Below are 16006 nucleotides of genomic sequence, written 5' to 3' on the forward strand. Positions count from 1 at the left end.
CGTGGATCCCTTTCTTGCTACTAACTCACTGACCTCGTTTTCTCTAATTTTTTCACTACTCACGGCTGCAGGTACTCTTGTGACACTTGTCTTGACCTACTGCTATCTGTCTTCTCAGTGAAATTGCTGCGCACAGCGCACTCAGCGGGAACGCATGTGATTGGTCAGACAGTATAAGCGCCTGTGATTCGTCCGTGTAGTCCTAGCACACTCAATTCAAAGCAAAATTATTAATCACATTAATTGCGGCCTTTTGCGATTAGTTAATCGCGGAGGTCATAATCGCGATTTCGATTAATTCACGATTAATTGTGCAGCCCTAGTGTGTGTGTGTGTGTGTGTGTGTGCGTGCGTGCGTGTGTGCGCGTTTGTACTGTATGGTGTGTGTGTAAGGAGAGCTCAGGTCACCTCCACCAGGCATTTCTCCTGGACCAGACGGTCTCTCCTCTGCAGCCGAGGTCGGGCTGAGTCTGCCCCCTCCCCTGCTCCGTCCACCTCCGGGCCGACCCTGAGAACCAGCCCCCATAGACAGAGAGAGACCGTCACTCACACAGACCCCCCCGCAGACCTGCACTGGGAGAACTAACGCTTATTCATAACAGGAACTTTTCAGCCTGTGGTAGAATATAATCAGGTCTGTTCTGCAGTCTGCATAAAAACATTATTTCAGTCCGATACATGATACACGTCTGGTTTGGGGGGGAGGAGGGAGGGGCAGGACAGGGTGTGGGGGGGGGGGGCAGAACAGAACAATGCAACAGTGTGATTTTCGGCTGTAGGCTGAAACAGGAAACACACACTGCCTGAGCCCCACCTGACTTCCTTCCTGTCGCAGAGAGCTATTTCAGATGCACGCCCCCCCCCCCCCCCCCCCCCTCGTAGTAGCCGTAGTAACACTGCAGCAGGAATCATCTCATGTATGGCGAGGCGGTGAACAGGGGTGAACCCTTTCCTTCCCTGCTCAGACATGAGCAGCATTGAGCAGTGTGTTCCGGCCACTGACCTGCAGTTCAGCTCGGCCCTCCGGAGGGCGCTGTGCACTGCCTCCGTGAGCCGCTGCAGGAAGCCGGCCACCCTGGGATGTCTGGAGGGCAGGCCCAGCCGCAGGGACGACCTCTCCACGCGCAGCTCGTCCAGCTTCTTCCCAAAGCGCTCCGCTGGAAACACGCACGCACACACACATGCACACACACATTTTAATAATTTATTCATGTCCACAGAGAACATTACACACAGAGACACGGTGAACGGTGAACTCAGTATACAGTCACAAGGTCATGGATCAGCAGTATAGGTTTATTTTACACATTCTTCAAGGGTACCAGTAGCAGCGTCTCCTCCATATATGACGGTTGCCCATGACAGCAGAGACAGAACAGGGCTCAAATGATTCAGGATCGATTCATGAATCCCAAAATCGATCTTTTATTTAATGAATGAATGAATAAATGAAAGAATGAATAGTTAATAGATAATTCATTCATTTTTGGAAATCAGTATCGATACCCAGCCCTAGTATTGATGTGTTGCATAACTTGGCAGTCATGTAATTAAGGTTACAGCTAAAAAAAACAGGTTTTAGTAACACTAACCGAATCGATATTGAATCGAATCGAATTGATTCGTGATAATCGATTCTGAACCTTGTGAATCGGAATCAAATCGATACCCAGCGTGTGTATGTCCCACACGCACGCACACACACACATACAAGGATGCTTATATTTTGTACAACCTGTGAAAGGTCCAAAGAAATCAAATAAAAGTCTAAGTTCCAGTGTGGGTTCTGGTATCTACTGTGGCTTCATCTGATGTTTCTCCTAAATCAGCGAGAAGACAGAAGGCGGTCTGTTGGTTTCTCCTCTCCATAGAGCCCTGAGCATGTCTGCCCTGGAGCGGACATGAGCACAGCCACTACCCACAACCCCCAGCGGACATTCCCCCCCACACACACGCACCACTCCGAGGAACCAGCAAAGAGCCCAGCGTCCCGGGCACAGAGCCACATCACGGGACAGAGGAGCAGGAGTTCTCCCTCACACACAAGGTACCAGGGCTCTGGGTCGACGTCACCGGGTTAGTGACAACAAAATGCTTTTCGGAGGGGAACAGAGGTTACTTTACGTGTCCTCCAGAGAGTCAGACAACAACTGGTAATATGCAAGTATTACACAGGCCAACAAAGAACACATACAGTAGTATGTCCGGTTGCATTGATGTTCACTACTGCTTGTTGCTCAGTAAGAGAGTTGGAATGCACACAGTCACGGGCTGTAACTGGAAGAGCCCGACCCGACAGGAGATGAGAAGCAGAGAACAAACATAACAAGACTTACTGACCCGCATAATTACTCAAGGTCTGCAGGAAAGAGAGAGAGAGAGAGAGAGAGAGACCAGATATTCTTATTTATTTCAGTCACAAGGCCCAAGAAATGGGTCAGGAGTATACACAGCCTTCATGTTCAAACAAATTAATTCCCCTTTCCAGGAGACAGAATTTGTAGGCCAACCACATTTTTTTTGATTCAGGCCAATCAGTCTTCAGTGAATGATCAGAAAGCAGTCTTAACTTAGTCTATATTCAGTACAGTGTGCAATCACAGTAACTCAGTAATCCTGTGGGTCCAATTCACTATTCACTAATTCACTCAACTGCGTTATTAAGACATTACTAGTCTCACATAGCCAGACCTAAATATCTCCACACTTCATTTATGCTGTGCCAGAGAAGACATGACAGACACCAGATGGAGCCAATTCAGCATTCAGTGACAGTCTGATCATGGGCTAAAAATGTGAACCGGTCCAAAATGTTATAGTCATTCTACAAGACAATACCTACAATCACTATATGTTCTGGACCAGACTAGCATACAGTAGGGCTACTGTAACTATATATGCGTTATGACGTCCATACTTGGGAGATCTTGAATACAAAATGCCACAATCCTAGTACTTACATTCTGCCACGTACAAGGAAAACATTCCAGTGCAATACTGGCCTCTAGGGGCAAAATAAGACAATGCACAACACAATGTCAACTAAACGATGGCAAACTGAGCTTCAATGTGATTATTATATGTCACTAGAACAAACCAACTCAGTTATCAGATATCACATAACATTATCACTGTTAAGAGAAACAGCCTGAACATTCTAACCCAAACCATAGCCAGAAGTGAACTTCTCAACCAAATCTACATTTATTTTCCCAGATCTAATTTCAATCAATTCCCTAAAGTTTAGTTTGCCTTCACATGTCCTTCAAGACAAACAGGAGCTCATGATACAATATTTTATTAGCATGAAATCAAATCAAGGTGTGTCTGTGTGTGTGAGTGTGTGTGTGTGTGAGAGAGAGAGAGAGAGAGAGAGAGAGAGAGAGAGACAGAGAGAGAGAGAGAGAGAGAGAGAGAGAGAGAGAGAGAGAGGGAGAGAACCAGCATGTAAACCACACTCACAATGACAGCAAAGACAGAGAGGCTAATATACTACATACAGTATTTGAACCCTCATAAAAAACAGAGTGGACAAACTGGAACCCATGTGTCTGGGCATACAAACATGACAAAACTGTGACAAACAAACAAAAACACTTATGTTTTGTACTCTCTCTTGTTCTCTCTCTCTCTCTTTTGTTCTCTCTCTCTCTCCCTCTCTCTCTCTCGTACTCTCTTGTTCTCTCTCTCTCTCTCTCTCTTGTTCTCTCTCTCTCTCTTGTACTCTCTCTTGTTCTCTCTCTCTCTCTCTTGTTCTCTCTCTCTCTCTCTCTCTCCCTCTCTCCATTCTTTCAGAAACATTCTGAAGTGAGGGATTAGAGGGATTCTTATAAGACACTCAATCAGTCAAAGTCAGAGAAGAGATTGATGCAGATTCAAATATGGGTCATATGCAATTAGGATAGATATTGTGTTTAAGGCGTTGTCTCTAAATGGTACAGTGCAAATGGCTGATCTACATAGCATGGATAATTCAGCAGTTGTTCTATCGGTATTGAAATCAAGTGAGTTTTATAAATGGCAATGGTAAATGGAATGCACTTATATCGTGCTTTTATCCAAAGCACTTTACAATGGCCTCATTCACCCATTCAACCACCAATGGTGGCAGCTGCCATGCAAGGTACTAGCCTGCTCACTGGGAGTAATTTGGGGTTCAGTGTCTTGCTCAAGGACACTTCAACATGTGGACAGGAGGAGCCGGGATTTGAACCGCCGACCCTGCGGTCACTGGACGACCCACTCTACCTCCTGAGACCCACCCCATTATAACAATCCAGCATTGTGCTCCTATATCCTATATCCTATATCCCATGGTGACTCACACATGCCTCATTGCCTCATACCTCAGTGTCAGGGCTGCACAGCATGAGTCACCGTGTGGCCGACCAAAGCTAAGTGGTTAAGTGGACCCCTGAGGTCATAATCTATAATGAATGCATTTTAACTCACCGGTATCATAGTCATCATCCAGAATAGCTTTCTGCTGGAGCCGCTGCAGTTTCAACATCATGGACTCGATCTGAGAGAGGAACAGAGAGAGAGAAAAAATATTAGCTAATCAATTTCCAAATAGTCCAGAGATCATCTCTTTTTAAACATCCACCCCAGACGGAGATTCAGAACTAGAGCATTGACATCCTGTTCTGTTCGACACTTCACCCAGATCGACAAAGTTGAAAGAGAGTACAGAGTCTCTTACAAACTAACTACCAGCTCCTCTGCTAGGGAAACGAATGCATGTGATGTATGTCGATGGCCTACAACTATAATAAGGCCTATACCGCACCAAACAAATGTTGCATTCGGCGTTGAAGTATATTTATTCAGTTAATCATTTATTTAGCCTAGTTAATTATTCGTATGTTTAATTATCCACCTATTCATTCGTTAATGTATTTATGTATTTATAGCCTATATTTGATTAGGCTTTTATGTAACCCCGAATGACCACTGAGGCAAGCCGCAATTACAATGATGTTGAGCGGTGAATGGAAATGTCCTACTTGAGGCAACTGTAGGCTACATTAGGCTTTATTGTACATCATCATATATCCTCATATTACCATATGATTGTCATTTAGCAGGCATGCGAGGAATGTGGGCCTAAAAACGCATGTCATCCCAAAGCTCACATGCCGCTTTGGTAGAATTAGCTGTGCGCAAAACAGCGCATGGAGATGATGCGTCTCCAAGTTGTAAGAACACAAGGGAGCAAGTTAGATTATTAATTTGCCGAATCGTCATGTGTGTACTGTGTAGCTATAATTACGCTTTATAGAATCACATGAAACCCATCCATGGACCCCATATATTTACAAGACCTGGATACAGGCACTGATATAGCTGGATTATAGTAGGCCATGACGCACGGGGCCTTGGATATGCCGGGACTTGGCACAGATGTTCTAATATGTGCTTGGCTATCCCGCAACATCTATTAGAACACGCAGCTTCTATATGCCTACAGAATGTTTATAGAAAGTATGTGAAATGCATGATATCCCGGAAAATACACAAATTGGCTGCTGCAAAGAACCCTCAGATCTGTCGTACAGTTAAATTGGGGATACTTGCCTTAAGTAGTCACTAGGCCTACATGTTTGCATTGTTATGGATGTCATTGTAAATTGACCCATTTATACGTTGATAAGTTAGGCCTTTTATTCATGGGCCACCCTGTGAAGCATTAGGCTACGTGTAATATAGATCCAAACCCCATTACCCATGCAACAACACTATAGGCTTATAATGATTATCAGTTTGGATATAAGCAGCCACCTAATAAGGTCTACCGCACTAAATAAATGCCAATATAGCCTGCATGATAGATAATTCATTATCATCTAAATGGGACCACTCAGGCCTAAGAGGTGCTCTTATCAGTCGTGCACATGTGAAATCATCGTTCCGAAAATATCCTTTTGCCACGTCTCTACCTCATTGACCAATACCTCCACCTCGCACTCAGTAAAATGTCTCTTTCTCTTTCTGCCTTTTGCACTCGGCTCCATATTCGTTGCATGTGTATTAGGGGCGTATCACTGACCATTTATAGGCAATTGTGGGCGTTAATTGGGGTGTGATCAGAACGCGCGTTCACGTGCGCCAAGTTAAGTGTTGATTGTGATTTATAAAGGGCAGCTGGCGTTGGCGTGGCGTAAGTCAACATGGGCTGTGATACGCAGCGTTTTATAAATCGGAGATTTTTTGTGCGTATATTTTCATACTTACTTAGCTAAGCAAACTTAGTTACGTGGATTCTACGCAACGTTTATAAATGAGGCCCCTGACCTTTTGGGCAGCTGTCAGATACAGTTGTATATTTTCAACCTTGCGAGCACTGGATGCTTCTAGTTTTAGTAACTCATAAAATGATATTTTCCACTGATGTATGCTGAGCTTGTGGGGGGGTTTCCATCTTATTACTAATATTTTTTTGCGGCTGTTAGACCAGTCAAGAATACTCTCTTCATATGTGGGGTTAGATTTAAGGCTGAATCGTCATTCAGAAGTAAAATATGGGGTATGCAAGGTATGTTCGTCTCTGTTATGTCAGAAAGAAGATTGGAGACTTGGGACCAAAACGAAAAGACTCCTGGACATTCCCACATCATGTGGATATATGTGCCCAATGCCCATTGCTTTATGTGGACATAAGGAACATAGTGGGCTTTGGGTAATCTGAATTTGACAGCATTTCCTTGGAGATAAATAATATCTTTGTATTAATTTATAGTGGATTAATTGGTTATTATGGTTACGTGAGGTTAAAGGAATATTACTCCACACTCTCTGACAATGTATATCTGAGTTGAAAGCTTTCAAATCGATGTTCCATATTGTAACGTTTCCAGTGGACACATTTGATCTTTCTTGTAGCTTGTTGTATATACTGGAAACAAAACCCTTTTTGACACTTGAGCAGCTCAATACCAGCGAGAGAGGATGGGTAGACAGTGGGCAGTTCCAGGGAACCCCGTATGCAGCTCAATACCAGTGAGAGAGGATGTGTAGACCATGGACAGTCCAGGGAACCCCGTATGTTACCAGTGAGAGAGGATGGGTAGACTGGACAGTCCAGGGAACCCCGTATGTTACCAGTGAGAGAGGATGGGTAGACTTGAACAGTCCAGGGAACCCTGTATGTTACCAGTGAGAGAGGATGGGTAGACTGGACAGTCCAGGGAACCTCGTATGTTACCAGTGAGAGAGGATGGGTAGACCATGGACAGTCTAGGGAACCCTGTATGTGCCCATTGCAGTGCACAATTGTAAATAGAACCAAAAGGATGAGCTGGGCTGGTTGAAAGTTAGTCTCAGATCCTGACAGGATCTAAAGCCTTCTGTATTATAGATATCACACAGAGTATGTCTGATACATACTGATACATGTATGACAGTATATGTCATACATGTAGTTGAATACAAAACATAAAGGGAATAGACAACATTTAAAAAACACAACTATATTCAACTACATGTATGTGATGTAGTTGAATATAGTTGTGTTTTTTAAATGTTGTCTATTCCCTTTATGTCCTTCTCAGAGGGCATCAGAATGTTTCGTTTATGTGTTAAAATCAAACAAAAATCTTCTGGGGAAGGGGTGTGATGTGATTGTGATGTGATTGTGATGTGATGTGATTGTGATGTGATTGTCATTGTCATTGTCATTGTGATGTGGTGATGTGGTGATGTGGTGATGTGGTGATGATGTGGTGATGTGATTGTGGTTGTGATGGTGATGTGGTCGTGATGTGGTGTGATGTGATTGTAATGTGATTGTGATGTGATTGTGATGCGAGTCCCTGTAGTCTGAGTCTCTGCAGCTCACCTTGGTGTTGGTGCGGTTGTTGTGCAGGCAGTCCTGCAGGACGCCCTGGTACGTCTTCGCCAGGCGGTCCCAGCAGCCCCGGCTCCGCTCACAGGTGGGCGTGGCGCTGTCGTAGCCGGACGTGACGGAGGAAGCGGAGCCCGCGTCCGAATCCACAGACAGGGAGGAGGCGGCCTCCGCATCCAGGGAGCAGGAATCTGAGTCAGGCAGGCTCTCCCTCAGGTCGGAGGTCACGGAGGCGCGGCCTCCCTCCCCCTCCCGGCCCTCCCAGTGCCGGTCCTGCCACAGCCGCTCTCCCAGGGACAGCTCTGATTGGCCGGCCGGGGCAGGGCCGAGGTCTGATCGGACAGGTACTGCGGCGGGCTGCCCCAAAATCCCACCTCCTGATGTTTTAGACGCCGAGTGACAGGGAGACGCAGACTCAGGTCCAGAAGGAGCAGACAGGACGAACCCGGGACCACAGGGTAGCGTCTTAGGGGATGACTGGTCTAGCGGTGGGGGTTCCAGTAGGGGGCAGCGTTCAGCGGTGTGCATTCCCTGGCCGGAGGTGAGCGACTGCTGGATGAAACTGAAGCTGGAGCTGAAGGTGTCTCCCGAGGAGGCGGAGGGGCTGGACTCAGCAGGGTGGGGCTTGAAGGCCGACCCCGGGGTCAACCTGAGGTCGCCCTGGGGGCCGGGGGGACACCTCACGCCACCGCAGCCCTCCTGAGGAGGAGCTGGGGAGGAGGAGAGGAGGCGCCGGCTCTGCTGACAGTGCACCGAGTCGGGTTTATCTGATCGCCACTGGTTCACTAGGAGGACTTTGGCAGTGGAGGTGTCGGCTGGCTCGGGGGTTAGGTCGAGGCGACCGTCAGGTGCTCCGCTGATAAGGCAGGCGGTGTTCCCCTCCTCCCCAGCAGAGGCGCTCTGTGGCCTGGGCAGCTCTGTCCTCATGTACCCCGGCCTCCGATGAAGCCTCTTGCGGCCGGCGCTTTCAGTTGAGGCTGAGCCACCTGTCAACACAGATTAGCCATTAAGCTGTAGAGCATGTTAACTACAACACAAGGACAAACAACATTACATTAACATTACATTACAGTCATTTAGCAGACGTTTTTATCCAAAGCGACTAACAATAATTGCATTTAACGTAGGAAAAGCCAATGTACTACTACTTGCCAGAACTCACAAGTGCATCTTCTCTCTAAAACAAGTGACTAAGAGCATAATCTAGTGCTGATCAAAGTGCAAGAATAGCAATCTAAAGTACAGTGCAATATAATACAATAAAATACAATAAGTGCTTAGGCGGGAGGATTGTTGTAGTACTTCTTGAAGAGACGAGTTTTGAGTTTTTAGCGTGCGACGAAAGATGGGCAGTGACTCTGCTGTCCTGACATCAGTGGGCAGTTCATTCCACCACTGCGGGGCCAGGACAGAGAAGAGCCGTGACCGTGTCGATCGACCGCAGGAGCCTCGGAGTGACGGCTCCTGCGGTCGATCGACAGCTCTTTAACTACTGTATGTATGTGGCAGGAGTAGCATCTAAAACAATAGCGTTGTGTGTTCGATAATGTACATTCCCTTAGAGAAAGGGAAACAATTCCACAGTGATGTCACACACAAAGCTCTGACAGCGTGTCCAGTCGAACTGAGACTGGCAGGATGTGCGTTTTCCCATTGGGAGGGGTGGGACCAGCTGCAGGGAAAATACCAAACTCTAACTGTCATTGTCACCGTCTTCAGCTACAGGCTGGGATACAAGCACATCTATTTAGGCATACAGCTGACAGTACAGACAGAGCGTCTGTATATTATGCTTTAGACATGTGAGATTGTATTGTACAAGTTTCTTAGATTCATTGATGAACGCCAGTCAGTGTACACACACTATTTGTACTGAAACTTAACAGAGGCAACAATGATTTCAGAAAGCTTTGAGCGGAGAGAGTGCTGTGTGAGTCCAGGGCTGGGCAGCTGCTGCCTGTCTTTAGAATGGACACACACAAAGAAGCTGCGGATCCTGTCTCTGGGTGCCGAGGACGCGCCGGGCTGAGGGGGGAGGCTTCAACAGACCCTTTGTGTACAGCTGTGCTTCCTCGTTCTCCCTCTGGCCTTCCCACGCACACACAGACACACACACAGACACACACACAGACACAGACACACACACACAGACACTCACACACACACACACACACACACACATGCAGACACACACAGAGACATTCACAGACACACACACACACAAACAGACACACACACAAACAGACACACACAAACAGACACACACAGACACAGACACTCTCACACACACACACACACACACACATGCAGACACACACAGACATTCACAGACACACACACACACACACACACACACACAAACACACACACACACACAAAGAGTTGTAGTTGTATTCCAACACAAGGGCAGCACCACAGTGGGGTCATTCAGAACTGCTGGCACAGGAATTCCCCAGAGACGGCTGAAAAGGCTCTCCCTCCCTCTGAAGATGCGACGACCCACTGTGTCCGTCTCAAACATGTCCAAGGGTCATCATTAAAAGTCTATTCTAGTGATTGGATAACTAATTATAATAAAGGACCTGAAACCACGCAGTACTAATACTACAGGGCCTGTACAGAGAATACTACCCTTACACAGTACTAATACTACAGGGCCTGACAGAGAATACTACCCTTACACAGTACTAATACTACAGGGCCTGACAGAGAATACTACCCTTACACAGTACTAATACTACAGGGCCTGACAGAGAATACTACCCTTACACAGTACTAATACTACCCTTACACAGTACTAATAATAAAGGGCCTGTACAGTGACGTGCTACCCTTACACAGTACTAATACTACAGGGCCTGACAGAGAATACTACCCTTACACAGTACTAATACTACAGGGCCTGACAGAGAATACTACCCTTACACAGTACTAATACTACCCTTACACAGTACTAATAATAAAGGGCCTGTACAGTGACGTGCTACCCTTACACAGTACTAATACTACAGGGCCTGACAGAGAATACTACCCTTACACAGTACTAATACTACAGGGCCTGACAGAGAATACTACCCTTACACAGTACTAATAATAAAGGGCCTGTACAGTGACGTGTCAGGCACTATGGAAGGAATGTGAGACGTCAGAAGAACACGATGGCCCGCACGAGGGATTTGCATGATCGCACTGACCTCCATGACCCTCAGATGATGATGTCATGCCCCGAGACTCCAGAGCTGAGAAAGAGGGGGCAGAGACTCCACTTGAGGGACAGAGAGATTAGGAGAGAGACGTGGAGCGATGAAGGGTGACGAGGGGGAGGGGGTTATGGGGGGCGGGGCTGTAATGTAGTATTCTCACAGTGTGAGAGGGCAGCAGCACACAGACAGGGTATTGACCAGGCAGCCAGCGAGACTCTTTAATCCACAGAGACCACAATCTGCCGGTCAGGTTACACCACCTCTCCATTAGACCATTAAGACTGTCTCTCTCTCTAGACGTGGTCGCTGTACCATATCCCACCTCCGTAACCTGAGATCCCCCCCCAGAGAACACACACTGTAACCGCGCCACCCATACGCCATCTGACATGGCCATCTGACATAGGGTGTCCAGGGGGGCTGTACTATGTAAAGAATCAGAAAGAAAAAGGCTGAAAGATAAGCGTGGGGGTGGGCTTGCGTACGCTTGGATTACACAAGGACTGCTCTTCCTCTTAAAGGGGCAGGAAACTCCCAGCGATCCATTGTGAGGAGGAAGGAACCGTCTGCATAGCGCCTGCAGCTCTTGAGCACGTCAACTGTGGCTTCCTGCCAGCAGCTAAAAATTGTTTGCCAGGAATTCAGGAAGAAATCGCAAAAAAAAAGCTAATCTTAAATGTACGAGCAGATTTGTGGTTGAAAAACAAATATTTGTGTCAATCCATTGACATCCTTTAAGAACCCAAATCCCATTACAACATTTGCCTCAATGTCACTGAATTAATAACTTGGTTAAATAACATTTGGTCACAGAGACTACAAAAACTAGCAGCTCTCAACCACAGCAGACAAGCCTGGGAAAGTGTTCTGTCTCTATCAGGAAGAGAGGCTGAGTATTTACCTTAGCAGATTAGAGGCCCTTCTCGCCTTCCTCTACCCCCTTATGTTAAACACAGCATCCCATTGGTTGAGGGGAGGCACTTCGGCCAAAGAGGACAGGAATGTGGAGGATCTCATAAAAACACAAACGTTTAAGGAACAAGCTAATCGGCCTCGCGCGCACAGATGTGCCCGTCAGCAACACCCACAGCGTCCTGGGAAGTAGCACTGCTGGCTAGATGTCTTCTCTGCCACTTGTGACCAAAAAAAATAGGGGAAGTGAAAGTCTCACTCACTCTGCCACACAAATGCTCAGCTGTTCTGTGGGATGACCCTACCGGGTGACAGAGGAGAACGCACGATGCTAAGTCCTCCATCCTGTTGGGCTTTTATGGTGAAATCTGTGTGGGTAATGAGAGACATGTCAGAGTCCTGAGGAGCTTTTCCAGAGAACCTGAGAAAGAACAGGAGAGTATGTGAACGCAGTCGCTCCTTGGTAGATTTGGTTCAGACAGCCACGTACTTCCTGTCAAGTCACATGGGAATCATGTACCAGCTAAAAATAATGAACACGCACTCTGCCTCTCTCTTTCATGTTCTCCCTCTCTATCAATCTCTCTCTCTCTCCATCCATTTTTCTGTCTTCAGTTATTGATCTACTGTTCTCTCTCTCTCTCTCTCTCACACACACACACACACACACACACACACACACACACACACAAAAGCTCACAAAACACAGACAGTACCATCTGATCTGGGTTGCTCTTTTGTGCGGACTGTACTGCAGTACATAGTCAAACGGGGTCTGGCCATTGCAACAATAAGAACAGTGCAGAGAAGATGACAAAAGTGACTATTGGTGAGGGATGTGTGCAGTGTTTGAGTTAGCCAGTCTACCACATCATCCAGACCGGTTGAAGCATTTAGGACAGTTCCAGCATATACGTCAGTAGGAGGTGGATCAGTTGATTTTTGAATTGCTTTTTATTGACATGTAAGCGCGTTACCATACATTAGTGTGCTAGTGTAAACAGAGCACTGACAGGTCAGCAGTCAATGAGGTCACTGGTTAGTGTGTTGTGCATTATGACCATGGACATAGTCCCTCCAGACAGAAGGCATATCGAAGTTATTAGACATGGGTGGGTGACTGTTGTTCTTTTTGACAGAAACAGAGGAGAGGACACAGTTTGAAACATGGCACTATTCCACTTACACGGTGTGAAAATCCTCTCACAGTGCAGACTGAAAAAAATGTCAAAAGAAAATCCACAGTGGGATGTGCGTTTCGGCCTGAATTTCATCTGTGTGTTTGATTTGAGATCCAAAGCAGTCTGGCTGATAATTTTATCACAAAAGCCCATTTCATGCTCACAGTCTTTGAAAGACTTGAAAACCAAAGAGGGCAACAGCCTCTCGTGAGAAAATTCAATTTGGATAAATGTGGGAGAACTTACAAAGTGTTTCCTGACAAAATGTCAATAGGCCAGCCTGGCAAACGGTCTCCATCCAAAGAGCTCAGAGGCTCGTGATCTTCACTCAGTGAACCTCTATTCATATGCTTGAAAATATTATGGTCACACTCACAGAAGGAATCTGGATTCCAGACACAGAAAGCAAACTTCAGACCATCAGACGTAGAGAAAGCCCTTGCTAGAGCTCTTAATTGGCCTGGCAGGCATGTGTTAAAATGCACTAGCCTACTTCATATCACATAAACACGTTCAAGTATAAATTATTGAATTCAAAAGATATTGCCATGTCGTCTAGCCTACTTAATGCAGTAAAGCAGTCTGGCTCTGGCCTTCTGTAGGCAAACAAAGATAAGAAGAGGTGAAGTCAACTGGCTACGGTACTGCTGGGGACAACGCGTGTCCGTCTATATTTTAAATATAACCACCGTGTAAACAAATCTTAACGTTTCAATATGTTTGTGTTTACATTGGAACGGCTGTAGCAACTACTTGGAAAAAAGTAAATCACTTGGAATAGTTAGTAGGCTACCGTACCTTCCATTATTGCTTGTGCGCAATGGTGATGCCGAGCGCGTCCGTTGTCATTGTAGTTACCTTGACATTCCAGCCTCATCAACCCGGCGAACATCTTGATCATGTAGCGAATGATTAATGTTTAGATTTCCCACAACAGAAAGATGGTCATGTTTTAAGAAGTGGGATCCCCTCGCCAAACGCAGCCAAACACGGCGACTGATCTCATTTCCGCTGTGGAAAGTGGACTGTTCTTCCACACTGGAACGTAGGCTAATTGCTTTCACTCTGCCGTTTCAAAACGTGTACTTGCTATACTTGTTAAAGAAATATTTGTATTTCCGATTAACGATAATAAATAAAGTACAATATAAATCAATTGTAGACAGTCCTGCGCGCAAACATCTAACGGCTCGAAATAGGACGGGGGAAGAAGGAAAGGCACTCAAGAATCTAAAAAAAAAAACAAAAAAAAAGAGAGAGAGAGAAAGTGAAAATAGATCACAATCGTTGTATCCTAATAGATCAATGCCTTTAGGCCTATAATCCAGTCGATGGAAATGGTATTCGCGTAGGCTACAGCATGCCGCTCTTCGGTCCGTTATGTGGCGTGTTGGAGGGGGTGAGGAGTTCTGTTCTCCTACGTGTGATGGAATTTGACTCCCGACTCCTCCAGGCCGCCTTTTAAATGAGACAGCCAATACTAGTTGCTCCAGGAGTAACGGGCCTAAAGATCATTTGTAGGCTATTTTACACTGGTATTAGCCTAGAATAAAACCAAGACGACACGTATTATGCCTGTGGCCTATTAATTAATGTAGGCATCTTAAAAACAGGATTTGAACTTAATTACAACAGAGCAGAGAAAAGACAATGTCTATATAGTAATATACCTTGCGCAAAGGCTTCTGAGTTGGACCTGTTCTACATTGATATGTTTATTTAAGTGTCTTGCACCATTTCTAATGCCCAGCCCATATGGGCTTATAAAACACTGGATAACAATGATAAAACAGGGATCAAGGATGGCCACATGACAAATCATAATATAACCTATATTTCCACATAATCTACATTTCACAAACATTTAACAAAAGATAGCCCTATACACATCCTCATTCCTTGACAAAATTACTTATTTTGTTTCATAGTCAGTGTTCTCTGTTTTAGTTTCCATGCATTCTCTATAAATCTTGCAAGAACAAAAATCTACAACTACAAAATGTGTTTCTAGTGACTCGTTAGAGTAAAATGCATATGAAATGCCTTCATTGCTGTTCTAATGCATGGGAAAAATCTCCTTGCCCCCCAACAGAGTCTTTTCATACAGCTTCCCATCCCCCAAAACCCGTCATTCAGTTAGGCTGATCAGTCTAGAGATGAGAACCCCAGCAGTCACCCTGTAAACCAGAATAGCTCGTCAGAATCAGAATCCGTTTTGTTGCCAGGTAGTTTAAACCATAGGCTAGGCATTTGCTTAGGTCAATGGTGCATAACATGCAGACAACATTGGACAGGGTAGGCCTACAGGCACCATACGGGACAGTGTAACGACAACTTGCAGTGAGCAGGACAACGTAAACGAACACAAAACACATATAAAACACAGCGTGGTGAGTATACAGTTAGTGGTGCTCACCGTTGCTGGGCTGTTCAGTCAAAATGTTTAACAGGGTTTATGGTACCTTGGATGTCTAGTGAACATCTAGGCTAGAGTTTCAAGATCAGAAGCACTTTGCCTTCTGGCAATCAAACCAGACAACTGTCAGACGATCAGCAGACCTAAACTCATGACCTCATAACATTTATTACTTCAGGAGATTCAACAGTAGGCAGGCCCAAACATATTTTCTGTAACATACAGAAAAAACCGTTGTCAGCTGACACCAGCTCATTTTGCTTTTCTTTCTAGCTGGTATTTTCCCAGCCGTCAGTAAATATGCTTAAAAAAAAAAAACGTCTGAATCTGCCATCAGACTGCCCATGTGTAATACCGGTATTCATCACAAGGTGGGAGACTTGCATAATGTTCAGATTCAATCTGGCCTTGACACCGCTGACATTAGGACAAAACATGGAGAAGCAGCGTG

The 16006-nt window shown here is 45.6% G+C and overlaps 1 protein-coding gene across 1 annotated transcript in view; it reads right to left on the reverse strand.

Annotated features, from left to right (window-relative positions):
* Positions 1-14040, reverse strand: part of disc1 (DISC1 scaffold protein) — a gene marked incomplete at both ends in the record, with an annotated part of 50906 nt that extends 36866 nt beyond the window's left edge. The window contains 5 exons of the mRNA XM_084453232.1: positions 409-508; positions 1004-1157; positions 4453-4522; positions 7838-8829; positions 13998-14040. Of these exons, the coding sequence (XP_084309358.1) occupies positions 409-508; positions 1004-1157; positions 4453-4522; positions 7838-8829; positions 13998-14040 (1359 nt within the window). The remainder of the gene's footprint in view (positions 1-408; positions 509-1003; positions 1158-4452; positions 4523-7837; positions 8830-13997) is intronic.
* Between the last annotated feature and the right edge of the window lie 1966 nt (positions 14041-16006).

The sequence above is a fragment of the Borostomias antarcticus genome (assembly GCF_949987555.1).
Source record: "Borostomias antarcticus genome assembly, chromosome: 2".
Lineage (NCBI taxonomy): Eukaryota > Metazoa > Chordata > Actinopteri > Stomiiformes > Stomiidae > Borostomias > Borostomias antarcticus.